This window comes from Ordospora colligata (assembly GCF_000803265.1).
Source record: "Ordospora colligata OC4 chromosome Unknown contig_12, whole genome shotgun sequence".
NCBI classification, from domain to species: Eukaryota; Fungi; Microsporidia; family Ordosporidae; genus Ordospora; species Ordospora colligata.
The window spans coordinates 191,291-216,839 of NW_014575396.1; the positions used below are offsets into that span (position 1 = coordinate 191,291).

Sequence of the window (25,549 nt, forward strand, 5' to 3'; positions counted from 1 at the left end):
TTATGAATTTGGTTTATTTTGATGTGCAATATGAATCTATTCCAGCACAACTGTGCATAATTTCACATTTGCTACTATACATACAGCAATGTTAGAGTGTGGTATTTGCTTTACCTTTATTGTTTGCTTGACAAGGTGTCTTGTTTATCTTCTTGGATTTGCTTTGCAATACCGACCACAGGTATTTGTGATGGGCTTGGAAGTGTGTCTGGACCAAGAGAATAAAACTGACCAGCATATTTTTCGTTTTTTTCATCTACAGTGTGTTTCTTTGTATACATTATTTCTGGGGATATCGATGGAATTGAAATATGCGATCTGTAGTTTTGGTAAAGTCTGAATGATAATGGAGAAGTAAGAATAAAACCAGAAAAGCATGACCCCCCACTTACCGTGTGGATATGCAGTAGTGCTCCTGCTACATGTATTCCAGGCATCTGATTCTCACTACACAAAATGGAGCAACAGGTGCCTGTGTAGGCGTCGAGCCTGCCACATAATTTTTTACCTGGGAGATTAAGCATCATGCTTTCTCCTTTTTATTTAATATATATTTTGTTGTTATTTATGCCTTATTGCCATGTAAAGTGGTGCATACAGTGTGATTTTGGTGATAATGGAGTGTGGAAGCATTCCAGTTCGATGGAGCTGTTAAATGTTGAAGTAGGTGTGTACCTTGTTATTTGAAGAGCAGACGATTGAATAAACAAGGGAATTGCAATTGATTTAGTAAAAGGAGAGAATCCTTTTCAGAGATTTATGAATACCCTTGAAGTTCAACGATATAAGGGAGGGATGAAGAAAGAGACGAACGATAGTAATGATTGCAAAGTTAGATGCTCCAGTTTGTTTGAAGGGCACAGACACAGGCCTATTTCTGCACCACCTGTGGACAAGCTTTTTCTTGAGGATGAGGTTGAGCTTGGAGATATCCAGACTGATCTGAACTACTCGATGTTTTACAGAAGAAATTGTAAGAACGAACCGAGACTACAGCCACCGAATTTCTTTATGAGAGGACAAAGTGGGCACTGGACCAGTCAGTACGATGACTTGATTGCCAAGGCGTTTTCAAACACTGGGTTTCTTGACGTGAAGACATATGGAGGACAACAACCTGAATCCAAAAGCAGTATGTCACTTGCAGAAAGAATAGACGAGGACTATCCTGAGTCAGAGAAAAGTATTGAATACAAAGGATCTTCGAGGGCAACAACACCTATTGGAGATGCAAATGTGCTTGATACAGAGGCATTCAATGCAATGCTGAATATACGCAATAAAAGTTTCAATGAAGCAGGCTCTAAAGGATGTAGAAGTGTTGATGCTTACATTAAGGATATAGAAGGCATTGCGAGTGAGAATGAATTTTTGAGGGAGCTGCTGGAGATATACGAGGGACAGGAGGGAATAAACAAATGCGGGGATTTTTCTGTGAAAGATATATGTGTGAGTGTTAGCAAGGACCAAGAAGGAAGTAGATGCATCCAAAAGAAGATGGAGGATGTGTCAAGGGAGGATGTATCCTGGTTTTTTGGGAATATAGTTGATGCATCGCCTGAGCTTTCAGCAAATCTATTTGGGAATTATGTTATACAGAAGATTATACCGCTGCTTAGCAATGAAGAAAGAGACCTGCTTATAACGAAGCTTGCAGGGCAGGTTCATTTGCTTTCTGTACATCCATATGGATGTAGAGTAGTGCAAAGGCTAGTTGATGTGTCGTCGAATGTAGACTTTATCCTAGAGGAGGTGAATGGAGGGTTGCTTGAATTGATTGAGGATCAGAATGGGAATCATGTCGTACAGAAGTGCATTGAGAAGTGTAGCGACAGAAGAAGCATATTGAAGCAGTTTGAGAAGAATTCTCTTTTTCTTGCAACACATAAATATGGCTGCAGAGTGATACAAAGGATGCTTGAGTTCTGCAAGGATGAGGAAGTGAAGGAGGTAGTGGATATTCTTATGAGAAGCATAGATATCCTTGTGGATGATCAGTATGGAAACTATGTGATACAGCACATCTTGACTGTTGGGAGGGAGAATGAAAGGAGTGTGGTTATTGATAAGATAGTTGAGAGGAGCTATGAGCTAAGCAAGTGTAAGTTTTCAAGCAATGTTGTGGAGCAATGTGTGCGTGCATCAAACAGTAGTCAACGACGCAAGTTTTTGAAGAAGTTTCTTGAGCCTGTGGGAACGAAGCCGAAGATATACCTGATGTGTGTGGACATGTATGGAAACTATGTTGTGCAGAGGCTGTATGACTCTTCTGGAGACGATGTGAAGAATGAGATCAAGAACAGCCTTCGGCCATTCATCAAGGACCTGAAGAAGTCGCCATTTGCAAGGCATATTCTGTTCAAGATCAGTTCATGATTGTATGCTCGATGTAAAATATTGAGAATAAAGACTTTTTGATATTGAGAATTTTTATAGAGATGATGCTTTGATTGAATGATAATATTATATAATTGCGATGAATAAAATATATAATGAAGCAGGGTATATTTGTGAGATGGCGAGCTATCTGAGCAACAAGGATGCAATAGTAACAATGATATTGTCAATGATGGGCACTGGAGTGACATTTATGCCTTATGCATTTATGTCTGCGGGATATCTAAATGCGATTTCTTTAATGCTATTCTTTGGATTGGGGACAGTTGGATCGTGCTATTGTATATCTTATGTAGTGAAGCATTCAAAGGAAAATTCACCAACATATTCAAGCCTGGCACACGATATTTCGAAGTATCTGGGATATTTGGTCAATGTGTCAATATTTTTCAATGGATATCTTGCGGCAGTCAACTTCTACAGATATCTGTCGGACATGATCGTCAACAACTCAAGCTTTATAAGAGAACTGACTGATAATGTGGAAAACTCCAGAAAGATTGTTGTTCTTGCGATGGCCATTCCATTTATATATCTGTCAATGAAGAAGACATTATCTGGACTTGCATTTACATCGTACATGAGCGTGATTTCAGTTTCATATCTTGCATTTCTGATGATTTACTTATTTTTTTCAGTAGGGACGGAGTGTGCAACAGGAGGAGTCAAGGCAACAAATCAATCGCTAAGATCTGCAGTGCCTGTGTTTATTTCGTCTATGGTTTGTCAGGGAAATATGGTCAAGATATACCTGGAGATGAAGAACAAGAGCAGCACAAATGTGCTGATTGTATCATCTGGTGCAGTTATTGGAGCAATCCTAATCAATGGGCTAACAGGACTGTTTGGATATTTTGTGTTTGGAGAGTCTATTGATGGAGAGATCATGTCTGAGCTTTCAAAGATGGACAGTCCTGTGAACAAGCTGATCAGGAAAGGATGGGACAAAAACAACATTATGCCAAAAATGGCGACATTTGGAATGACGCTGACGCTTTTTGGAGGATATCCTGTGCAACTTGTTCCTGTTATTGAGATGCTTTTCAAGGCATTTCCTGAGAGTAAGCGAACCGAGATGAACAGAAAGGCAATTGTGATTTTGCTATTTATTGTCTGCATACTGCTTAACCTTTTGAAGGAACTGAAAACAAAAATCATCAAAAGATTCCTCGGTGCAACCTTTTCAAACTCAGTTGCATTTGTGTATCCTTTTATTTACTATATGTGCATAAGTAAGAAACGGTCCATGTCTGCAACCATAATGTGTATTTCCATGATAGTCATCAGTGTATCTGTGAGCGTATACACAATTGCCAACTTCTTGAGGAATGGATTGGAGAAGTAATCATTAATAAACAATTATTAGTGTTCATCTTTGTTTAATATCATCGGCACAATTATAGATGTGAATGGAGTATGGCAATCACAATTACTTGGTGTAATCTTGATGGATTGTATAGATTCATTCGATACAGCAAACAAATAACTTTAGCAATATCGAGTGATACTCATTCGTCAGCACTTGAGTATGTCATTCTCAGATCTAGCTTATGTATGGTCCTGCACATGATATTATGTTTCTGTATCCAAACTTTGAGCATAGCAATGGCGTGTTCTTTGTGTGATAAACTCCAAGGCATCCTCCCTTGCTGTCTGTTTTATCCCAGAGCCTTACACTATTATCTGCTCCGCATGACACAATCACACTACCATAGAAACAGAAAGATACAGAAAACACCACATTTTCATGCCCTGAATATTTGCTGATCAATTTTGAGGTTTGTATATCCCACAGCACCACTACCTTATCTCTTCCTCCACTCGCCAAAAACTTCCCACAATGGGAAACATCCATGCATGTCACAGTGTCTGTATGTCCACAGAAGATCCTTACAACTGCTGCTGTCTCAACATCATGCATTCTGACTCTATGGTCAGATGATCCAGTAAACAGATAGTTCGAATTGGGATGGAATTTCACGGCCGTTACATCACTTAGGGATGACACTATCAATCTTTCTGGCTTAGATGCCATTACAGACCATATTATTGCTTGTCTATCGCTAGATCCACTTGCAAAAAAGTTGTCATTTGGTGCCACATCAACACACCAAACTGGAAATGCATGCGCCTTGTAAACAGCTATCAATGAAAATAAGTCAAGACTCCACAAACACACAGTGCAATCTTCAGAGCTCGATACAAGAAACTTGTTCGACTGAAAAAACTTCAGCCCGTAAACAGGTCCGGAGTGTCCCACCAGTCTGCAACTTCCTCCAATCTCCTCAAATTTCTCTTCATTCAGTGTCTTTATATCAGATTTTGCGAGCTCAGAACTACTCTTTAACTTCCTGAGAGGATCATTAGTGAGCGAATATATCTCAATATAACTATCTTTAAATCCGCATGCCATTAGCTTCAGATCATTGCTTATCTCTGCTGCAGTGAGTCCTTCGTATGTATTGTGGATCGTGTAGCAACATATACTAGGCAAGTTGTTCCTATTCACAGCGACCCTTTTGCAAAGATCCTTTAACTTCTCAATCTCTGCATGGATCTGAGATGAATTTGGCTTGTACACTGAGTCCTTCGGTTTCATTTCTCTCTGCTTGCGCAACTGTAGCACATATGTCTCCAGATGGTCATATCTATACTGCTCATCACCCAATATCGCATCTTCACACTCCCTAGACACCAGAAACGTCGTAAGATCAATCTCTACATCCACAACTCCTGTTTCTATTCCCTGAGGTTTGTCATCGCTCTTAGGTCCAACATACACTTTGATATCCAAATGCTGATTCAGTATCTTCAGTATGTATGTCAGATTCCTCTCTTCAAGAAAGTTTATCAGCAAATCAAATGCATATCTTCCCATTGACAGATGGTATTTTGAGTTCTTGAAGGTGTATGCAAAGTTATTCTCATGGATGTGCTGGATGGTATATATGCTCTCAAATTGCTTAATCTCCTCGTTTTTGTTGTGATGATCCTTCCGGTATCTTTCAAAAAACTCCTTTGCCTCCTCAGTCCTACTCTGCTGTATCAGATCAAAATATATGTGAATAAAAAGCGGATAGAGCAGTGGCAGAAGATCGTTCTTGAAAAGATCCAGAGAGTCCTCTATCCACGTCTTCAAGCTTACATATGATGCTTCCATTTGGCTCTTCACTGGGATCTTTGTGGTCATTCCATCTTTTCCATTACCAGACATCATTCAGGGCATCTCTAAAAAATTGCATTCCTTCATAATCATGTTCAATAGGTGTTGTGATCTCATCGAATCAAACTTTATAATCACATTGAACAAAGTTTTATAAGCATGTTGAGCATGAAACTTTATAATCATAATCATATTGAATAAAACTTCATAACCGCAATTACAAGCATAACCACTAACATAACTACAATTACAATCAATCTCACTCCACTTCAAATGCAACAGAAACCTCCTTGTCATTTCAAACAGATACCGTATGTAACATCCACATCATAACTCCTCCTTATATCCCATCAATCAAGAAACCTTAGAACACGCACATGCGTATAAATCAAAACCTCAAAAAATCTTTAATTATCCACACCATCAAAGAAATCAACAATAATCGAATATGCCTTGTCGGCAACAGCCCTATCGGGACTGTCCTGTAGCCCCTCAATCACATCAACTGTATCAATCTCAACCATCCTTTCATACACCGGGTTTTTTTCATACTTAAGGCTCCACTGCTTTCCACCATTCAGTGCATATCTGAAACAGTCCAAAACCTGGCACTGCATCTCCGGAGCATTCGGAACAACCTCCAGGTAGTTTTGCAACGCATCAATCAGATTATTGTCCATCAACAAACGGATCCAGTCAAACTTTGTGTCAGAGTTGTTCGGAAGATTGTTACAATGATATAGCAGGTTCAGAATCGCCCAGCATGCCTCCTTCCTTATAAACAATTCATAAGATGACATTGAATCAATTAGAAGCGGAATCAGATCTGCATCAATAGTTGCTTTTGCATGACCAACCGTCCCTGCAGTAATATTTGATAATGTCCAGCATATCTCCTTGCGCAGTCTTGGCTGCTTCTTATTCTCCAGCCTATAGAAAATCGGTTTAAAAAATCTGAGAAACCCCATCCTGATAAGCACATCCGTCTGATCATCAGATCCTGTTGCAATGTTTCCTATCATCCTTATTATAGGTGAAATTGCACATAGGCATATTTTTGCCTCCTCGGTCGAGTATGGCATTCCATCAAGCCTGTTTGTAAGCGCATCAAGAAGGGAATACGTCTTGTTCATTGTTCCACTGCCTAAGACAATATCGCTACATTCCATGCTCACATCCACAATATAACTGAGCGCCCAGAAAGCATCACTCGCAACCTCCGGATCTCGAATAGTAACTAATTTGAAAAGAACATCAAGTGACCTCCTCATGTTCTCATCTTGAGGTGGTGGATTTCTGCCTCGATTCAAATTTGACAAAAGCCATGTAAGATTCCTGACTATCTTTATATGTGTTGAGCTTTCATACAGCTTCACAAGTAGCCTTAAAATAATATCCAATGCTCCAGTGTCCAAAATAATATCCCTCATTCCTTCAGAATCCCCTGCTATATTTCCAAGTGCCCAAACACTCTGGTCAACAACCGCATCATTTGAATCCATCAACATCTGCACCAACAGCGGTACTGCGCCACTATCAATCACAGTCTTTGTCTGTTGCGTAGTGCCAGAAGAAATGTTCGTTATGGCCCATGCTGCTTCCACTCGGATTTTATTCGCAAGTTCAGCTGCCATTGCAAACTCAGGAGTATCACGTACAAGCCCTGAAATAGCGATCTCATTCATAACCATCTCAGATGATAGTAAAAACCCCATGTCCATCAACTCAACAAACCTAGGAACACACCCAGAGTCAACGACTGGCTGAATCGGCGGTGAATCCTCAACACTCAGCAAAGATCTGAACTCATATATGCCTTGATGCACTTGCTCCAAATCCCTGCTAAACAGCTTCTCTCGCATGGGAATGAAATTCGAGATAGTTGACATTGTGATCGAAAGATTGCGCTTCTTGTTCAGAAAGTCTTCTTTCTTCTGTTGCCTTATTTCAACCTGCTTTTCCTCTCTCATCTTCCTTCTGTTTTCTGTAGTCTTATCATCGAACATATATGATCTTGCCATTTTGATGGGTCAAATTTTAGCACATGAATTATCATTCTAACATTATGCACAGGTGTTTCCTTGCTCTCTAACTTGTAAAATCTGTTGATCTATCAGTATAACTCACTAATCCAGATTCATGCACTATGCATACCATATGAACAAATAAATGTTTGATTACACAGCCCTACTATTCATGAGCGCCTTAGGGAATCGTATGAAAATGGGCCTGGCATCTAATTCATTTACTCCACAACATGATCCGATGCTGGACACTACTCTTGAAAAACGAATGTATTTTGACATACAAGCAACAACACCTCTTGATCCAAGGGTTCTTGATGCAATGCTACCACTTTACACAACTGTGTTTGGAAACCCGCATTCCAGAACACACATACATGGATGGCAAGCAGAAAAGGCAGTAGAGAAGGCAAGAGCACAGGTGGCATCGCTTATCAACTGCGATCCAAAAGAACTTATCTTTACAAGCGGTGCAACTGAAAGTAACAATATGGCACTCAAAGGAGTAGCAGGATTCAAGATGAAGGATGGAAAGCCAATCCATATAATAACACAGGTTACTGAGCACAAGAGTATTCTTGATACATGTAGGAATCTGGAGGAGGAAGGCGTGGAAGTTACGTATCTGCCTGTGGGTAGCGATGGTATGATTGATCTCAATCAGCTTAAAGCAAGCATTAAGGAAAACACAGTCTTGGTTTCTATAAATGCAGTTAATAGTGAAATTGGAGTTATACAGCCACTGAAGAAGATAGGAACAATGTGCAAGGAAAGAGGTGTGCTTTTTCATACAGATGCAGCACAAGGCGTGGGAAAGATACATATTGATGTTGATGAAATGAACATAGATTTACTGAGCATGTGTGGACACAAGATGTATGGGCCAAAGGGTGTCGGGGCGCTGTATACCAGGAGAAGGCCCCGCATCAGGATGGTTGCTCTTATGAATGGAGGAGGGCAGGAGCGAGGACTCAGAAGCGGAACTGTGGCTCCTCCACTGGTCGCAGGCCTTGGAAAGGCTGCAGAGATTTGCTTGAAAGAGATGAAGAGAGATTACAAAAATATCAAAGAACTCTCTGACAAGCTCAAATGCATGTTTAGAAAGAACATTGATGGAGTACTAATGAATGGATCGAAAGAAGGATTTCCCGGATGCATAAATGTGTCGTTTCCATATGTAGAGGGAGAAAGTCTTTTGATGTACCTGAAGGATATTTCGCTTAGTAGTGGAAGCGCCTGCACATCTGCATCTCTGGAGCCATCATATGTTCTAAGGGCACTTGGAAGGGAGGATGACTTAGCACATTCATCAATAAGATTTGGGATTGGAAGGTTTACTATGCCTGATGAGGTTGAAGCAGTGGGAAAAAAAACGATTGAGGCAGTAAATGGCTTAAGGGCAATGTCCCCTCTCTATGAGATGGTCAAAGAGGGGATTGATCTCTCGAAGATTGATTGGGGCTCATGATGATTAAACGAATATTTTGATTTTGACACTTGTAGAGATGGAGTTTATGTTTGACAGGCGCATGGCATAAGGAGCGACAATCTTAACTATTTTTGGACAGGGAGAAACAACCAATCGATTGCATGGTAGCATGAGCAATTGGTTCAGTTTGCAACAGAAAAATATATAACAGTCGGTACATACCTGGCTATGGGATATGTTAGCATGAACAGTGTGAACCTCATCAAGCCATACGATGGTTTTGAGCTCAATGATGATGGAATGAAGTACAAGAAGATGGGTGAAGACATTCTTAGGTCGAAGAGTCTTGGAGTGGTAATCCTGAGTGGAGGGCAAGGCACTCGACTTGGAATCACACAACCAAAGGGGCTATTCACAATCAAAGGCAAGACTCTATTTGAATGGCACATGGAAAGGATTCAGGAGCTGGTCAAGAGCTACTGTGCAAAGATATCTGTGTTTGTGATGACGTCTTCATTCACGGACAAAGAGGTCAAGGAATACTTTCAGAAGCGGGACTTTGGTCTGTCAATCCAATTCTTCATGCAGAGTAACTCTGTAAGTGTGGATGTGAATGGAAAGCCTCTTCAATGCTTTGGAAAGGATATTGAGTCTCCATATGGGAATGGAGATATATTCAAAGCCATTCAGCAGGTTAGTCTTGAGGGAATTGATGCATTGAATGTGATATCTATAGACAATGTGCTTGCGAAGATTCTAGATCCGGTGTTTGTTGGTGCATTTTACTCGAGGGAGTATGATGTTCTGAGTAAGTCTGTGACCAAAGGTGAGAATGAGAGTGTGGGTGCATTTTTGATGAGTAACAGTAAGCTCGTGATTCGGGAATACAGTGAAAGCGTAGGTGATTCGAGTGGTGAATGTGGAATCCAAGGAAACATCTGCAACCATATTTTCAAGACGTCATTTGTCAAGAGCATGAGGAGTGTGGACCTTAAGGAGCATAAAGCATTCAAAGCGATTCCATACAGTGTTGGTAACGAACTGATCAAACCTTCAAGTCCAAATGGATACAAGAAGGAGACATTCATTTTTGACTGCTTTGAATATACAGACAAGAACGGAGTAATGAATGTTCCCAGAGAAAAGGAGTTCTCACCATTGAAGAATGGGCAAGGATCCGTCTCTGACAACCCAATGACATGCACATTTGCAGTTGAGAAGCATAGATCTGAGGCCTCCTCATAATAAACCCTTTCCAGCAAGTAAGCTTCATATTTGTTAGTTATGGATAATTCATCTCTGCAGTCTACGCCTGAATATTTGTTTCATGCTTGCTACAGTTTGTAATACAGATGTAAAATAGATGTTTTATTGACTCACAGACGCATTCAAACGTTACCAGGTTAGAACAGACTTCCGTTGAACTCTGGCTTGTATAGAATCGGCCCAACCCATTCCCACGCTTTTTTGTTCTCAACAGACATTTTTCTTATGTTTGAGTTGGTTGCCACCATCTTCTCGACATCTGCCCAAACCTTCTTATTTATTCCAAAACAGTCCCTAAGCTGCTCTATATATACATAACTCGGAAAGTTAGTATTCTTAGTAGAAACATATATCTGTCTTACAAGCACGTCAGAAATATCTCTAACAACCTTACGAGCCATGTATTGCCTCTCTTCTTTCTTCCTATTGATAGATCTGATCATCTTTGCTACTGCAATCATCAATCCTAATGGTATTGCAATTGCTATTATCATTCGCATGTAATATCTTACAAATATTCTTATAGGCGCTTTTGCCTTTATTGAATACATCATGTTGCCCAACACTACAATTCCTGCTTGATTCTTAATCCTCTCAACCAGTTCAGGCTCCTTTGTTAATGTATCAATCGGAACCATTCGACTGCTAGCCATCCCATATGAATACTCTCCGTTCCTCCTTTCCAAATACTTCTTAATCTCATGTATCTTCCATGCCATCATCCTCTCGTGTCTGTCGTCTTTCACACAATAATCTCGCACTAACCCATGCTTGACTACAAATCCATCATCACACACAAGTTTTCCATCAACAATTCTAGAATGCTCAGGCTGCTTGATACACATAAATGCATCATTTATGCAATATGGGCACGCAATCCTGATATACACCAGTCCACTAATTAGAGCAACAATTACAGCTGCATAGATCATTTTCCATCCATTCATAGAACTGCTGCTTATAGTAACACCACTGCTCTGTTTAGCACCAGTACCAGAGCGTTTTGTTTTCGACTCTAGTTTGTCAAGCGTTGGATCTGACGTATACGCCCTTCTACGAACATCTGAGCTGCTTACATCATCGCTCTTCCTTGGCATTTCAATCCCATTTTCTGATGACCCGCTCAGCATGAGAGATGATGAAATAGATGAATTACAAAAGTCAAGGCCAGAAACGTTAGCTGTCAAAGGCATGCCTGCTGTGCTCTTATCCACATGCTTTTTATGCTTAATCTTTGTATCATGCTTCTCAGAAGCCCCTCCTGACTTTGGAGACATCCTAATGCTTATCTTCGGTGCTTTTGGCGCCCTCTCAGGACTTTTAACTTCTGAAACATTCTCAAACATCTCAATCTCTGCTTTTGAAGGCACAGCCTTCTGAAAAGGATTGTCCATCGATATTTTTCCCTTCTTTGCTTTCAGCTCCTCGATCTTTTCGTGGATGTTGCGCTTGTATGCATCCAGAAGTCTCTGCTTCTTGCATGTTATTGGAAATGAGTCTTCAACTCCATTTTCATACATTATCTTTCTCAATTGAGTTTTTGTTAGCTTCGAGTAATCAAAGTCAGTACAAAGATATTCTTCAGGCCCTATGTCCTTGGTCATTGCTAAAGGGTGCTATGAAAAATATTTATGAGTCTTGTTCTGTTCATGATAGAATATATGTTAAAACAAATTTAGTCAAGCTCATTGATCTTTGCTGTACATTCACTCAACATCTACAGATCATTTACAATTAATCACTTAACACTTACATTATTCACTCAACGATTACAAATCACACAATCGAATTTAATTATCATAAGGCCTCCTTACAAAAGCAATCAAATGTTATAGTTGATGCATTGACAAATCCATCATGCAAGCATCAGGAACACATCAATCAGAATCTGAACCGCTATGGTCACCATAAATGTGAGAGGCACATCAAGGCCCGAGTAGAACCATATCTTCACTATGTCTCCGAGGATCCAGCACACATAAACCTCTTTTGGCGATCTCTTTGCTTCTCCCTTAATGCCTCCTGTCTTTGCTTCTCTTCTTTCTAGTATCAACTGCAGTAAATTTATTCCTATTTCAAAAATTGACGAAAGGATTCCACAGGGCTCGTACGACTTGTATGTCATTCCCAGCAAGTTCACACTCAGTGAAAACATAATCAGTATCCCGATTACACTGCCCTTGGCACCATAACTTCTGAAAAGCAGCCTTGTTGCTCCGCTTCCAAGCATCTTTGTCTCAAATCCTCCAAGAGGCCTTCTGCTCATTATTATCAGACACAAATGCAATAAAATTGCAAATACGTGCTGTGCCAGTACAAGATCTTCGTACTTTCTGAAGCAGTAGTGGAACAGCTTTAGTATGTTCGACATTATGAACAGCATAGAGATAAGTGGCGAGATGAGAATGTCTCTTGATATGATTTGTGGAACATATGCAATTGCTGGTGAGAGAACAAATCCTGCATGCACCAGAAGTTTATCAATGTTCAACGCACTCAATCCCATGGGTGTTCAATGTAAACAACTAATGTTAATAATAATCAACAAATCAAACACAACAGTTTATGCATTTATCCAATGAATGTATGATAAGGGAGAATTGCATGAAATGCATGTGCAAATGTAACTGTCATTCACTAGATCCCTGCCTTGATTTATGCGTGCTCGTATGACCCCTCAGTATGAACTCGAACTTTTTCAACCGGCAGAATGAAGGTGATGGGAAGCAGAAGAATCCATTTGCAAGCAATGCATTTGGAATGCAAGGAGAAAAACCAGGAGTGTTTGGAAGTCAGCAACAGTCGGGGTTGTTTGGACAGCAAGGTAATTTAGACCCACAAATGAATCAGGCAACGCCCTCTGTATTTGGAGGAGCGTTTGGAGGATCTTCAGGAGTTGGAGCACAGGCAAATGCATCGCCATTTGGAATGCCTAGCGTGTCTCCATTTGAAAAACCAGCTGTTACACCATTTGGAAGCAGCAGTATGCCTTTGAATCCATCTCCAAGTATGCCCGCATATACACCCAGTGGATATGGATCACAAGGAGCAATGCAAGGAAGTACAGATCCTTTCAGAACACAGCAAGCTACTACGTCTAGTTCTAATGTGTTTGGAGGACAACAAGCAAGTGGATTTCAAACACAACAATCGACACCGATTACTAATGCATTTGCAAGTGCCAATCAGGGACAATTTTCTCAGCCAAGTGGATTTTCTACTCCTGCAGGATTTGCATCAGCACAACCAAGTACTGGAGTTGGATCTGTGCAAGGGCAGGGGGTTGGCATGTCAATGGGAGTTTTACCAAACACTGGTACTGCAGCACAACCAATGATGAATACAAATAACAACGGATTTGGAGGACAGCAAAGCGGAGCAAATGGATTGAATGCATGGAACTCTGATTCACAGACTCAGATACAAACAAACGAATTGCAAGGATCATCTGTGTCAGCAGGATTATGTAAAGAGGGATCTTTTGGTTTAATGGGCGATAGATCAGCAAGCTTGTATGGTGAAGGAAGCAGAGCATCAGTAGAGCGTTTGATTAAAGAGGAAGAAAAAGGCATAGGCATTGGAGAGATAAAAGGTAAGCACACTTTGACGTTTGGCCAAGCTTCTGGAGAGAAGGGAATGAGCTTTATACAGATGACATTAGGGGAGATAATACAACAGCAGACACGAAAGCTTGAAGAAAACATAAAGATGTTTAAGGAGAAAGCCAAGGAAGTGTTTGAACAAGACGAGAGGATTATCAAGGCACTGAATAACTACAGATTGATAGGAAACAGGATTGATGAAGAGGAGAGAGCGATTGCAGATACTGAGGAGAATGTTGAGTTTTTTGAGAAGTGGCTTTCAGAGTTCCAGGAGGAGGTTGCAGATGGTGCAGGAGATGAGCTTCTTGAATGCATCAAGGAGTTTGAGAGGATCAGTGACAAGTACAACAAGACGATTGAGATGCTCAGGGACGAAGATGATGAGGTGATGTGCTTAGTGAATGAGAACTACAACCTGATTAACGTTATTGATGAGAAGTTGGATGTTCTTGAGAGGTATTAATAAAGCGATGTTGAGTTTGATTTATGGATAATTCTGCAAAAGCCGTTGTTTGCGAAGATTTTTCTAGATATTTTGAAGCATAAAAGCGGGAGAGATATGAATACCCTAATGGAGTTTGTAGGGATTGATGTTGGGAACTACAAAACTTTGATTGCGTCATCTAAAGACAATGGAAAGGTGTATGGTGACGAGCAGGGGAAGCGTGGAGTAAGGACAATAATGGAATTGAGCAAGCCGATCCGTAGGTTTGGAAATGGCGTGACTAGCGATGTAAGCGAGATGCTTGAACGAAGAAGACGAAGCTTCCGAGATGAGTTGAACGACAGCAAAGGAAGGGGAGACATGGGGATGTTTATGAAGTATCTTGATAGGATAATAAAGAGCAGCACACCGACGCATCCGCCAATATGCATGACTGTACCGGTGTACTTTAAGGAAAGGCAGAGGCGAATTCTGAGCGGCATAGCTCATGCAGTTGATTTTAAACTTGAGGAGATAGTGACAGATGTTTCTGCGATCGGAATGTTTGCTTGTGTCAGACGTGAGAATATGCCTGAGACGTTCATGGTGCTTGATTTCGGATATTCGAAGACGACAGCAGGTTTATTTAAGTTTGAAAAGAATGTGCTTAAGCCGGTGTATATGAATGTAGTGAAGACAGGGTCGATGCAGTTTGATGAGAAACTGATTGAGATAGTGATAAAGAAGAATGCACTTGAGGGGAATGCATTGACAATAGAGAAGGTGAGAAGGAATCTTGACAAGATCAAGACAACATTGAATTCAACAGAAAGCTGTAGTCTGCATATATTTATTACAGACAATGCGATTGATGTGGTAGTTACACAGGAAGAGTATAGACAAGCAGTGGCTGAGGATGTAAATGAACTCAAGAAGTTTGTTACAAGGGTGATTGAGGATACTAAGCATGAAGGAGCTGTAGAAGTGACAGGAGGAAATGTAAACTCATTTGTTGTTAAAGAGATGCTTGAAGGATTAGTGGGCTATCAGGCCACATTGGATGTTTCAGAGTCATCGGCAATAGGATCAGCACTTGGAATGGCATGCAGGTCTTTTAAAACAAAATTTTCATTGAATGAGATAGTTGGAAGGGAGATATGTGTGAAGATGCAGAATGAGAATGTGAAGCCAACGGTGGTGTTTAAAGCAGATGATATTATTGGAGGGAATGCAAAGATGGTTACATACTACAGGAAGGAACGATTTGATTTGGAGGTGATTGAGGACGGAGAGGTGATATCTGTCCTAAGGATTGAGAAAGGGGATAGTGAAGAAGCGGAGGCAGTGAATGTGTCTCTGGCGATTAGTAAGCTTGGAACAGTTTGTGTTACTGCAGTGAATGTTACAAAGACAGGCAGTGGGACTGAGCCGATTCAGTACAAGTATGAGTGTTTTGCGCTTTCTGATGAGGAGATGAATGAAATAAAGGCCTTAGAGGAGGAATACAGAGATTGCGAGCTTGGAATTGAGAAGGTTGGAGCAATGAGAAATGAGTTAGAGACGATGGCTATTGGCCTTGGAGATGCTCTTGAGTCAAAATTCAGCAATGTCTTCAATGAAGAGGAGATTAATCGTGTTAAGGAGATTGCGATGGATTTGTTTGATATTACACTTCCTGATACAGTCAAGGAAGAAGAGAAGATAAGAAAAGACTTGCTGTCAAAGCTTGAATTTGTGTCTGCAAAGTTTGATGAATGTAGAAAGATTGTTGTGAATGATCTTGAGAAGGGAAGAGATATGGTGAATGAGTTTAAGAGTGAGAATCCGAAGATGTTTACACCGAGCTTCTACAAATTACAGGGTCTTCTTTACAAGGCCGAAGAATGTTTGAAAACGTTTAGCTTGAATGTATTTAATGCTGGCAGCTTTGATGGAACGATTGCAGTGAGTATTTTGAAGGACATACAACTCTATATGGGCAAAGCCAAGGAAGAAGTTGAACTGAAGAAGGCTGAGATGCAGAAGAATGAGGAGAAGTGCTGTTCAAAGGATGAATGTTGTGAGGATAATGAGTGTTGTGAAGATGAGGAGGACGATGATATGAAGGATGATCAGGCAGATGACAATAAGGAGTCTGATGATAACAATTAATAAAAATTCAAAGTTTAATTTGTGTAATGCTTCTGAGGTATTATTTGCTATGCGAATAGTTAAAGTCAGAAAATCCTACTTTGGCTCTGAAAAGATTTCGGTTTTACTATCAATGTCAATGCCAAGATATTTTTTCTTGATTATGCTGCGGTACATCTTTAGGGTTGTAGTGAACACAAGACCTACCAAGAAAAACATAGCTCCTCCGATCAGTGCTCTTGTTATGAAATCGCTGTTTGGCGCAAAGTCATCATCCTGAAGCACCTTCGGTATTATTTTTTCTTTAACATTGAGGTTGACTACCTTACGCTTTCCATCGTCAGTGACTCTTTTTCTAATCATAACCAAATCTCTATATTTTTTTCTATCGACTCCATTATGCGCCAAAGTGCTTACAAGCTTTTCATGAAGGCCAGGGCTCATGTCTGCCATTTCTCTATCAAGCAGCGTGCTGATGTTTTCTGGATTGGCTTTGAACTTTCCAATTTTCAATGACTTAATGGGAGTAGATAGAAGTGCATCATCAGTGTAATGAATACTTTGTTTACTTTCTGATACAATTGAAGGTGTCAGTGCATCATCAGTTATGTGACTAATTTTCTTACTTTCTGATACAATTGAAGGCTGTTTGCTGTATTCTGTGTCAAGTATATCACTATCTGTTGTTGAAGACTCAACGTTGTATTGATGGTATTTACTATCTTGTGTATTGCTGACTTCGTATGGAATCGAATGCTGATTGTAATACTCTGCAATTGCCGTCACCGAGTGCATCACAAGAAAACAAAGTATCATCATTTGTGATTGTTGTGTGTGCATTATTATATCATGCAATGTTGAAACAGTGTGTTGATGCATGTTTCATTTCCTCTCTACATCGCTTCATACTCAAATATCAGTAAAAAAACACTTTAATTAATACCGTGCTTCATTGACATTAAGAATGCAGATGGATTCGCCATTAATCGGCTTTTGGACATCATTCCTGAAGACACAATCTCGCTATTGGTTGAAATTGCACTATCAGCTGTCTGCGGAGAATCACTCAGTGCATCGATTTCTCCTTCTTTCTTACTATCAATAATGCTAGTTGTAGCTGCATCTTCCTTGATATCTGCTGCAACCGAAATCTCTTCCTTTGCATTCATAGATTGGACTGGCATATGAGCAGAATAAGCGGTGCCTGTCGTATACACACCTGCTTTGCTATTGATCAGCTCTGCAGAATTGCTTTGGTTCTTCAGGCTGATATAAAGAATGGCCAACGAAACAGACAGATTAGAAATGTGCAGGATAAGATTGATAAGTCCCATGTACAATAATCGAGCGTGCTGGTTAAATACAGCAAATGAAACAAACTTCAGGTTTTCGAAACAAGCTTGTCAAAAAGTATTAGAATACATACACAGACAAACAGTACAAATGCACCAGTCAGCAAGAACACCTCGGCTCGTTCCTGTTTTCTATTCTTTTTCATTTTTTCCTTTGTTTCAACAAGCGCATTTTCAATATCTTTACTGGTGTAATTCAGGCCCATGAGCTTGAGTGTGCTTTTATCAAGCACACTTTGATTTGTATCTGCCTTACCAATTTGTCTATGAACCAGCCTTGCAGTTTTTTCAAGCTCATCTATATTATCAGAGCTTTCCTGCGTGATCTTGTTTTCATGTGCCATTTGATAGAGTTTGTTTCTCCATTCTCTTATCTTGGTTCTACACTTGTCATCATAGTTGTATGTTTCATACATTTTCTTCTCATATTCACTCACCATTGCTTGTACTAAACGTATATGCTCTTTTAACTCCTCAGGTGACGAAAAGTTTGATCTCATAATCTTTCTGTTTATCTCCTCATCCATCTCTAGGGCATTCGTAACGCGTACTTACATTAATAATACAGCCAGCAATAACAAACAAACACTATTTATTTACAATTGCGCTTTCTTGTTGAGACTCTGCCATTCTCTGCATTCCCTTGAGGTCCTTCTTTTCAGTCTCTGCATTCCTCCCAGAAATCCTGTCCAGGAAGAAGTATTTATAAGAAAACAGCGCCACAGTTGCAGATGCAAACGCAATGTTGACCAGGAAAAACACCTTGTAGTTCGAGGCCTTCTCTTCCAGTGAAATATCAGCGCCTTTCATCTTTGCCTCAGAAAAAAGACTTCCAAACACTGCAGATGCTGCGAGAGATCCAAGCGCAGTGAATGTTCCATGGTAGACCATCTGCGAAGTAGCTTTCAGATGCGGAGGACATAGATTCATTGCCAGCTGCACAGCAGACGGAGTCAACAGTCCGAAGTATACTCCTCTCGTTAGCTCAATCAAACAGCAATACATAAACACATGAGGATTATTGTAATCCAGCATGAAGTAGCAGATCACTCTGAGTATCTGGAAGAGCTGTGCTATGAAGAAAGGCCACACAAGACCAATCTTCTGGCTTATCTTGGGAAAGTGGTAGAGCATCACAACCTCAAATGCCATCCCGCAAAATGTTGCTGTTGCAACAGGCGACTCGTTAAAAAAGCCAACCAGGTACTGAAGCCAAGACGGCCAGCTTTCTGGTAGTTCATATCCCTTTATTTGTAAAATCTCCGTAAGATACACAATGTGGTAGATTGACAATGCCTGCCTTGTTATTCCATTCAACAAGATAATGAATGTGAAGAAAAGATAAGATCCATTACGCATTAGTTCTTTGCAGTTTGCAAGAATATTGCTTCTAGCACTCGTTCCATCTCTGGCCGGAGACTTGAGAAGCAAGAACACAGCAGATCCAGATAAAATAGTTGTTATCAATGAATAATACCTTAGATTTCCAAACTTGAACTCATCTCCAAACTTTATGCACATTTCTATGGCTTTGCATGAAACACCATATCCAGCCGTCCCCCAGAGCTTCTGCTTTGCAAATTCCCTTGCCCCTGCCTCAGGAATCTCATTCAGGTAGTCAAGAACAGCCTTGTCAAGCAGAGGAGGAATTCCATTGTTGAAGGCCATGTACAGAAAGAGATTGAACCAAAATATAGACATTCCTGGAACCATCGTCATATATGCCTCGACGAAAAACAGCTGTAAGTACATAAATGTAAGCAGAAGAGCACCTATTATAAACATGTGAGATCTTCCATACTTATCATTCATTGTCCCAATGAATATGTTTGTGAAGAACACTGTTCCAAGCATCGGCCCTATGAAATATGCAAGGTCGCCGTCTGATGCTCCGAACTTCTTCTTTGCAAACACTCCTCTAAACTGATGGAGCGTGTAATATTGGAGATTCACGAGGAAATAGAGCACCTTTGGTGTCAGAAGATACTTCCTGTTCATCTTTTTGATTGACCCTATCATATATTCAACACAATGCCTCAATATTTATATTCAAATATAGATTAAATCACAACAATCTCAAGATCTATAATATTGATGCTTGAATTTATCATGATAGCTGGCAAAACTTTATATACTTGTACAATGCTGTAGTAAATCATTTATATACTTGTATAGTGTCGCTGTATATCATTTATATCTCCTTTTCACATATATACAGTTATCCAGAAATATCACACTTCAAAATCAATCTTATTATTAACATACTCAACACAATTCAAATAAGTTTACTATAAAGTCTCTTTCTGCCAGATCCATATCTTAAAGCAACCAAAATAATAGAAACACATGCAATTGCAGTGTTTAACATGAAGAACGTTCTAAAAGATTGGATCTGCTCGTTTGAAACTCTTTCTATTCCATTTGGCTTGCTGTGTCTGAATACTTGTCTAAACAGCAGCCCTGCAGATACAGATCCCACTGCTCCAAAGACTCCATGATAAATCGCCTGAGACGTGGCCTTCAAGTGTGGAGAGCACAAATTCTCAGCAAGTTGCACCCCAGACCCGTGTGTCAGCCCAAAGTTGATTCCTTTGAATATCTCAAAAACACAGCAGAATATAAACACATGAGGGTGGGAATGCGGAAGAACCAGATACAGAATGAACCTAATGGCCTGTGATGCCTGTGCCAACAGAAGTGGCCATATCAATCCAATGCTGCGAATCACAGTCTGTGAATAAAACAAGGAAACCATTTCAAGCAATATCTCAAATACAGCAATGGTGCTCAATGGAAATCTATTGAATATGTTTATGGTTTTTTTAACCAATAGAATCCACGTGCTGATATGGAAATATGAGGTCCAATCTGATGGCAACGCATGAATTTCCCAAGACTCAGGTAATATATACGACTTTACATTAAGAACCTCAGTTATGTACACAGGAAGATAAATGGTCATTCCAGAACGTGTGATTCCGTTCATTAGAATGATCAGGATAAAGAACAGATACTCCTTGTTGCGTATAAGCTCTTTCCATTCAGACATAATGTTAACCTTCGAAGGATCTATGGAATTTTTAGGATTTTCTATAAAAGCTACAACAAGAAGAAAATTGATGAGTGTTATTGCAGCTGAATAATATGGCAGACCTGAAAAGTCAATTCCAACACCTTCTTTGTTTTTTCTAAGGATACCCTCTACTGTGAACGTTGAAGCCATATATCCAATGGTTGCCCAGATCCTTTGCCTTCCATACATCTTGGACGTCATGTCTGGAAATTTGTTCAGATAGTCAAGCATAACCTTGTCCAGTATAACAGGAATTGCAGCATTGACAGTGATATACATAAACAGATTTATCCAAAACATGTAAGCAGTCCTTATGTATGCATCTATGTAGAATAACTGAAAAAATATTCCTGATAGAGGCACCATGCATGCCATAAATATCTTTGGCTTTCTGAACTTATCGTTGATTGTTGCAAATAATATGTTCATAAAGAATGCAATGAAGAATATGATCCCTACATACCATATTTTATTCTCAGCAATGCCAAACTTTTCCTTAGCAAAAAGATATCTGAACTTGTGTAGCATGTAGTGCTGCATGCTGGCTGAGAAGTAAAGTATTTTGGGAATCAGCATGCACTTCCTATTTAGCTTTGGAAGGAAATTCATTACAAATACAGGGGTAGTGAAAGTATGATTTTTGAGTGATTTAAACGGTTCTCCTTTATGAGCCTGATTGGAGGACATTACAAGTGATTTATGGAGATGAAAAGCATACCCCATAAGTGTAGATGGCAGGGAAGATCAGTGCCGGCACTACTAACAAGTACTTGTTTGTAATACAAATTATTCTATTGGGATTGATTGTGTCGCTGTTGTTCCATCTTGACTTTATTAAGACACCGACTAGCGATTATGGACTGATTCAAAGGAACAACAATGAAATACAAGAGTATGTATATGACCAGAATACCAATAAGTCCAAGATGAACGTTGACAGCAGTAAGACGGTTGATGGAATGTGGAAGCATTACGATGTTGTGAAGACAAAGGCTATTTTGATGACATCTGACAACGAACATGTCAAGATATTTGACTTTAGCAACTTCAGCATGAAGCAGTATGAACGAGAAGCGTACCTGAAGTATTTGAACGACATGGGAGGATATGTGCCGTTCTTGAGAATTTTGAGGTATGGAATACGCAAGTTCTTAATTGATGCGCTGAAGGACAAGATTGAAAAGGAGAACAATGCGCCTGTGATTTATGGATGCCTTATTATACCAAACACAGAAGGAGGATACAAATTTATGTCGAGGCTGGATGTTATGGATGTTGAATGCACCTGGAGGGATATTAAATGCGTTTACATCAAGGAAGAGAGCAAAAAATAAATATATTAGTGGAGTAGTTGATTTTCTCAGAATTATGGATGTTTTATGGATATATAAATGGCAGAGATGCCCGATGTGTAAATAAATGCCTGGATAAATAAAAAAGACGTGCGAAGGGGAATGAATGAGATGGAGAGCCAGGATTCGGGGATATTGGTAAGGATGAAGTCGAAGAGTTGGAAGGACAGGCTGGATGTGTATGAGGAGCTTCGTGGGATGTGGAGAGACGGAGTAGCAGTTGACAGGGAGGTTATTAGGATGATGCAGAGTGAAAGCAACATTCCTGCGCTTGAGATGGTGATAGACGCACTCCTGAATGTGCGAGACCTGTGTGTTGATGATATCAAGAAGATATTTGTGAACATTGGGAATGCCAAGACGAGTGTCAAGACACGAATAGATGCGCTTATTGATAACATTGAGGATACAGAAGGTCTGGTAGAGGTTTTTTGTGAGTTAATGAGTGGAAAGTCACCGAAGAGTATAGCAGCAGCTGTGCAGGCTACTGGGGAGCTTGTAAGGAAGAGGGGATGCGATCTTGGGAGAATTGGTAAGAGATTGGCAGAAGTGATGGGTAATACAGACAAAGTAGTACGAAGTGAAGGAGCCAAGCTTTGTGTGGAGCTATACAAGAGAAACGGAGAATCTGTTCTGCCGTATTTAGATGGACTAAAACCTATTCAAAAGAAGGAATTAATGGAAGAATTTGCAAAATGTGAAGTTTTATGCACTGAGGAAGCATGCAGTGAGCCTGAGAATGCACCTTTAGAAGTGTTGAGAGATTGTGAGGATGAGAATTGGAAAGTCAGACTGGAAGCAATGAGGAGTCTAAAGAAGATATCGAAGAATATGGAATGCACTGGTGAGATTAGCAGGCTTTTGAGCAGAAGACTTGGAGATGTGAACAATCAAGTGTTTTTGATGGCTCTTGATGTGATCAAAGATGTTAAGCCAAGGAGTACAGATATTATCCGGGGACTTGTTGAAAGGCTCAAGGAGAAGAAGGGAAGTGGATCAGAGAAGATTAAGGAAGTTCTTGAGTGCCTTGGATTTAGACTTGATGCTGGGAATGCCGAATATCTTAGTCATAAGAACCCTTGTGTTAGATATAACCTGCTAGATTATTCTTTAAAGAATGAATGCAAGGACAAAGTATTTCTGAAGAAAGTTGGAGATTGCATGATGGATCCTGTTGGAGATGTTCGCGGAAAGGCTATTGAGGTTGTAAGTAGTGTTTATGAAAAATATGGAGATATTTTTGATTTGATAAGCGATCAGGGAGTATTGCAGAAGATAAGAAAGGTAATAAGCGATGTAAATAAGTTGCAGAGGAATACAAAAGAAGTATCTGCTGATTATAAGAATGAGAAGCAAACGATTGTAGAGAGATCTGGAGCAATAGAAGCAATTAGTATGAATGAGAAGATAAAGAAGGAGTCGAGTGATATCAAGATACAGACAATACAAGAAAAACCTAAGGAAAATGCAGTTCAAGATGACCTCAAAGAAATGAAAGAAATGAAAGTTATAGACAAGGGTAAGGAAAAGACAGTTGGTGATATCTTGAGTAATGGTAAGAGAAAGCATACACAAGGAAATTCTGAATTTTTTGCAAAGAATTTCAATAAGCAAAGAGTCAAAGGTAGTGGAACCAGAGAGGATGTATTTACACAGCAATTTATTGAAAAGATGGACAATGATTCATTTCACAAGGTAGTTGAGATGTTTGATGTGATTGATAAGGTTGCAGTGAGTGATTTTTTTATAGACTACATGGTGAGATCGAAAGCACCTGAAGCACCGATTAATTCGATGCTTCTTTCATTTATTTCAAGCAAGTACATTTTGAAGGAGTGTGAATGCAAACAGCTTGTGGAGTATCTACTTGCAGAAGGGATGTTTGAGGAGCTGAAGATGATGGACAGAGTTTATCCTGTGACCAAACTATTTCTTGTATATCAGAAGATAGGAAGCAAGCAATCGAATGATGAAATACTGAAATTAGTCAAGAAGTACAAAATGTTCAGAGGAAACAAGAAGATGTTTATTGATGGAGTCAGAAGGGATGGGGGAGTAAGTATTGATGAGGTAATAAAGGGATGCCCAGATTTCTTGAGTTTTGTAGATGAACTTGAAGGCAGCTTTATGTCTACGAAGGATACTGCTGTTGATGCAGATGTAAATATGCATGCTATAAGTGAAGGAGAAGAGGAGATAGTTGGACAGCCTGAGTATAGAGACAGAGAATGTAATGATGATGTTGATGAGGAAATGAATGCACCTTTTGTTCAGAATGAATCTTTTGTGATTGATGAGGCTGACATTGAAGCGTCTTTTGATGCATTGAGCATCCACTCTACATCAGTGATTGGGACTCCGAATAGCAAGAAGATTAGGAGGAGCATTGAGTTTGTGAATGAGCCCAGGAAGGAGGATGAAGGAGGATTAGGTGTTGTACTAGATTATCTTATTGATTCGAACCCAGATGTAAGCAAGGTTGCATTCAAAAGGCTGATAAATATCATTGATATTGATTTGGAGCAGTTGTTAGCATTTTCGAATTCGATAGTAAGTTCGATTTCGATCCAGCTGTTTGATGTTCTGCATGATAGCTTGTTTTGTTCATTGATTCTGCAGGTTTTTTTCAAGCTTAGCCAAAGCCAAGTTTTTTGCAGGCATTTGAGAAAAGAGACACTTTTGGGAGCGAATTCTGATCTTATTAAGATAATGAAGAAGTATGGAGGAGAAGAGAGGAATGAAGGAACACGAATGCGCCTTCCGAGCATTTCTTCACAGGACAGCTCGCTTGTTGGGGAGATACTGATTAATCTGTGCCTGAATTCGAAGCCAAGCCAAATCCTTGAGGTATATCTAGACATGCTGGAGTGTTCGAAGGAGGAGATTTTGCTGAAGCTTATCTGGAGACATTCTAAAACACTGAATATGGATGATAGAGACGAGATTCGCAGGATATTGTGTGTGCTGATGAAGTTTTATGATAGTAATTACGGCAGTGCTGTTTCTGAGGATGGCGTAGCATTGAAGATTTTGCAGCTGCATCTGAAGGAGATTGTGAAATTTTACAAAGAGGGTGTTCATGAATTTGGACTTAGGGGATTGGCAAAAGTGTTTGCTGATAGATTATTACGTAATAATGATATTGTGCGTCGTAGTGAAATAGAATAAATCAAGGATATTTTGTGATGAACCTTTAAGGTCTTGTGATGCAGTAGGCGTATTATGAAAGTGTAAACTTATGATGATAGTGATGAACTACGAATGAATAAAGCAGAGAAGTAGGTGTATTATCAATGAATAAATCAGATGAAGTAGATTTTGTATGATGCATTTGAAG

The 25,549-nt window shown here is 39.8% G+C and overlaps 18 protein-coding genes across 18 annotated transcripts; 8 read left to right on the forward strand and 10 right to left on the reverse strand.

The window, feature by feature from the left end:
- Nucleotides 1-116: 116 nt before the first annotated feature.
- M896_121610 (uncharacterized protein) lies at nt 117-527 on the reverse strand (the record flags this gene model as incomplete). Its single annotated transcript, XM_014707494.1, has 1 exon — nt 117-527. The coding sequence occupies one exon, from the start codon at nt 525-527 to the stop codon at nt 117-119; it is 411 nt and encodes a 136-aa protein (XP_014562980.1).
- A 268-nt stretch (nt 528-795) lies between these two features.
- Nucleotides 796-2,376, forward strand: M896_121620 (RNA binding repeat domain-containing protein; the record flags this gene model as incomplete). The annotated part of the gene is made up of 1 exon (XM_014707495.1): nt 796-2,376. The coding sequence occupies one exon, from the start codon at nt 796-798 to the stop codon at nt 2,374-2,376; it is 1,581 nt and encodes a 526-aa protein (XP_014562981.1).
- Nucleotides 2,377-2,515: 139 nt separating this feature from the next.
- Nucleotides 2,516-3,742, forward strand: M896_121630 (putative amino acid permease; the record flags this gene model as incomplete). The annotated part of the gene is made up of 1 exon (XM_014707496.1): nt 2,516-3,742. The coding sequence occupies one exon, from the start codon at nt 2,516-2,518 to the stop codon at nt 3,740-3,742; it is 1,227 nt and encodes a 408-aa protein (XP_014562982.1).
- Nucleotides 3,743-3,940: 198 nt separating this feature from the next.
- On the reverse strand, nt 3,941-5,611 carry M896_121640 (uncharacterized protein; the record flags this gene model as incomplete). Its single annotated transcript, XM_014707497.1, has 1 exon — nt 3,941-5,611. One exon carries the CDS (start codon nt 5,609-5,611, stop codon nt 3,941-3,943), a length of 1,671 nt encoding a protein of 556 aa, XP_014562983.1.
- Nucleotides 5,612-5,967: 356 nt separating this feature from the next.
- Nucleotides 5,968-7,581, reverse strand: M896_121650 (importin beta binding domain-containing protein; the record flags this gene model as incomplete). Its single annotated transcript, XM_014707498.1, has 1 exon — nt 5,968-7,581. The coding sequence occupies one exon, from the start codon at nt 7,579-7,581 to the stop codon at nt 5,968-5,970; it is 1,614 nt and encodes a 537-aa protein (XP_014562984.1).
- Nucleotides 7,582-7,756: 175 nt separating this feature from the next.
- Nucleotides 7,757-9,052, forward strand: M896_121660 (cysteine desulfurase/transaminase; the record flags this gene model as incomplete). Its single annotated transcript, XM_014707499.1, has 1 exon — nt 7,757-9,052. The coding sequence occupies one exon, from the start codon at nt 7,757-7,759 to the stop codon at nt 9,050-9,052; it is 1,296 nt and encodes a 431-aa protein (XP_014562985.1).
- Nucleotides 9,053-9,241: 189 nt separating this feature from the next.
- M896_121670 (UDP-N-acetylglucosamine pyrophosphorylase) lies at nt 9,242-10,258 on the forward strand (the record flags this gene model as incomplete). The annotated part of the gene is made up of 1 exon (XM_014707500.1): nt 9,242-10,258. One exon carries the CDS (start codon nt 9,242-9,244, stop codon nt 10,256-10,258), a length of 1,017 nt encoding a protein of 338 aa, XP_014562986.1.
- A 158-nt stretch (nt 10,259-10,416) lies between these two features.
- On the reverse strand, nt 10,417-11,883 carry M896_121680 (Man1-Src1p-C-terminal domain-containing protein; the record flags this gene model as incomplete). Its single annotated transcript, XM_014707501.1, has 1 exon — nt 10,417-11,883. One exon carries the CDS (start codon nt 11,881-11,883, stop codon nt 10,417-10,419), a length of 1,467 nt encoding a protein of 488 aa, XP_014562987.1.
- A 251-nt stretch (nt 11,884-12,134) lies between these two features.
- Nucleotides 12,135-12,785, reverse strand: M896_121690 (uncharacterized protein; the record flags this gene model as incomplete). Its single annotated transcript, XM_014707502.1, has 1 exon — nt 12,135-12,785. One exon carries the CDS (start codon nt 12,783-12,785, stop codon nt 12,135-12,137), a length of 651 nt encoding a protein of 216 aa, XP_014562988.1.
- A 176-nt stretch (nt 12,786-12,961) lies between these two features.
- On the forward strand, nt 12,962-14,344 carry M896_121700 (uncharacterized protein; the record flags this gene model as incomplete). The annotated part of the gene is made up of 1 exon (XM_014707503.1): nt 12,962-14,344. One exon carries the CDS (start codon nt 12,962-12,964, stop codon nt 14,342-14,344), a length of 1,383 nt encoding a protein of 460 aa, XP_014562989.1.
- A 108-nt stretch (nt 14,345-14,452) lies between these two features.
- M896_121710 (putative heat shock protein) lies at nt 14,453-16,456 on the forward strand (the record flags this gene model as incomplete). Its single annotated transcript, XM_014707504.1, has 1 exon — nt 14,453-16,456. The coding sequence occupies one exon, from the start codon at nt 14,453-14,455 to the stop codon at nt 16,454-16,456; it is 2,004 nt and encodes a 667-aa protein (XP_014562990.1).
- Nucleotides 16,457-16,531: 75 nt separating this feature from the next.
- Nucleotides 16,532-17,254, reverse strand: M896_121720 (uncharacterized protein; the record flags this gene model as incomplete). Its single annotated transcript, XM_014707505.1, has 1 exon — nt 16,532-17,254. The coding sequence occupies one exon, from the start codon at nt 17,252-17,254 to the stop codon at nt 16,532-16,534; it is 723 nt and encodes a 240-aa protein (XP_014562991.1).
- A 113-nt stretch (nt 17,255-17,367) lies between these two features.
- On the reverse strand, nt 17,368-17,769 carry M896_121730 (uncharacterized protein; the record flags this gene model as incomplete). The annotated part of the gene is made up of 1 exon (XM_014707506.1): nt 17,368-17,769. The coding sequence occupies one exon, from the start codon at nt 17,767-17,769 to the stop codon at nt 17,368-17,370; it is 402 nt and encodes a 133-aa protein (XP_014562992.1).
- A 47-nt stretch (nt 17,770-17,816) lies between these two features.
- M896_121740 (uncharacterized protein) lies at nt 17,817-18,314 on the reverse strand (the record flags this gene model as incomplete). Its single annotated transcript, XM_014707507.1, has 1 exon — nt 17,817-18,314. The coding sequence occupies one exon, from the start codon at nt 18,312-18,314 to the stop codon at nt 17,817-17,819; it is 498 nt and encodes a 165-aa protein (XP_014562993.1).
- A 61-nt stretch (nt 18,315-18,375) lies between these two features.
- M896_121750 (putative major facilitator superfamily protein) lies at nt 18,376-19,806 on the reverse strand (the record flags this gene model as incomplete). Its single annotated transcript, XM_014707508.1, has 1 exon — nt 18,376-19,806. The coding sequence occupies one exon, from the start codon at nt 19,804-19,806 to the stop codon at nt 18,376-18,378; it is 1,431 nt and encodes a 476-aa protein (XP_014562994.1).
- A 256-nt stretch (nt 19,807-20,062) lies between these two features.
- M896_121760 (putative major facilitator superfamily permease) lies at nt 20,063-21,469 on the reverse strand (the record flags this gene model as incomplete). The annotated part of the gene is made up of 1 exon (XM_014707509.1): nt 20,063-21,469. One exon carries the CDS (start codon nt 21,467-21,469, stop codon nt 20,063-20,065), a length of 1,407 nt encoding a protein of 468 aa, XP_014562995.1.
- Nucleotides 21,470-21,591: 122 nt separating this feature from the next.
- Nucleotides 21,592-22,194, forward strand: M896_121770 (uncharacterized protein; the record flags this gene model as incomplete). Its single annotated transcript, XM_014707510.1, has 1 exon — nt 21,592-22,194. One exon carries the CDS (start codon nt 21,592-21,594, stop codon nt 22,192-22,194), a length of 603 nt encoding a protein of 200 aa, XP_014562996.1.
- A 120-nt stretch (nt 22,195-22,314) lies between these two features.
- M896_121780 (uncharacterized protein) lies at nt 22,315-25,380 on the forward strand (the record flags this gene model as incomplete). The annotated part of the gene is made up of 1 exon (XM_014707511.1): nt 22,315-25,380. One exon carries the CDS (start codon nt 22,315-22,317, stop codon nt 25,378-25,380), a length of 3,066 nt encoding a protein of 1,021 aa, XP_014562997.1.
- Nucleotides 25,381-25,549: the final 169 nt, after the last annotated feature.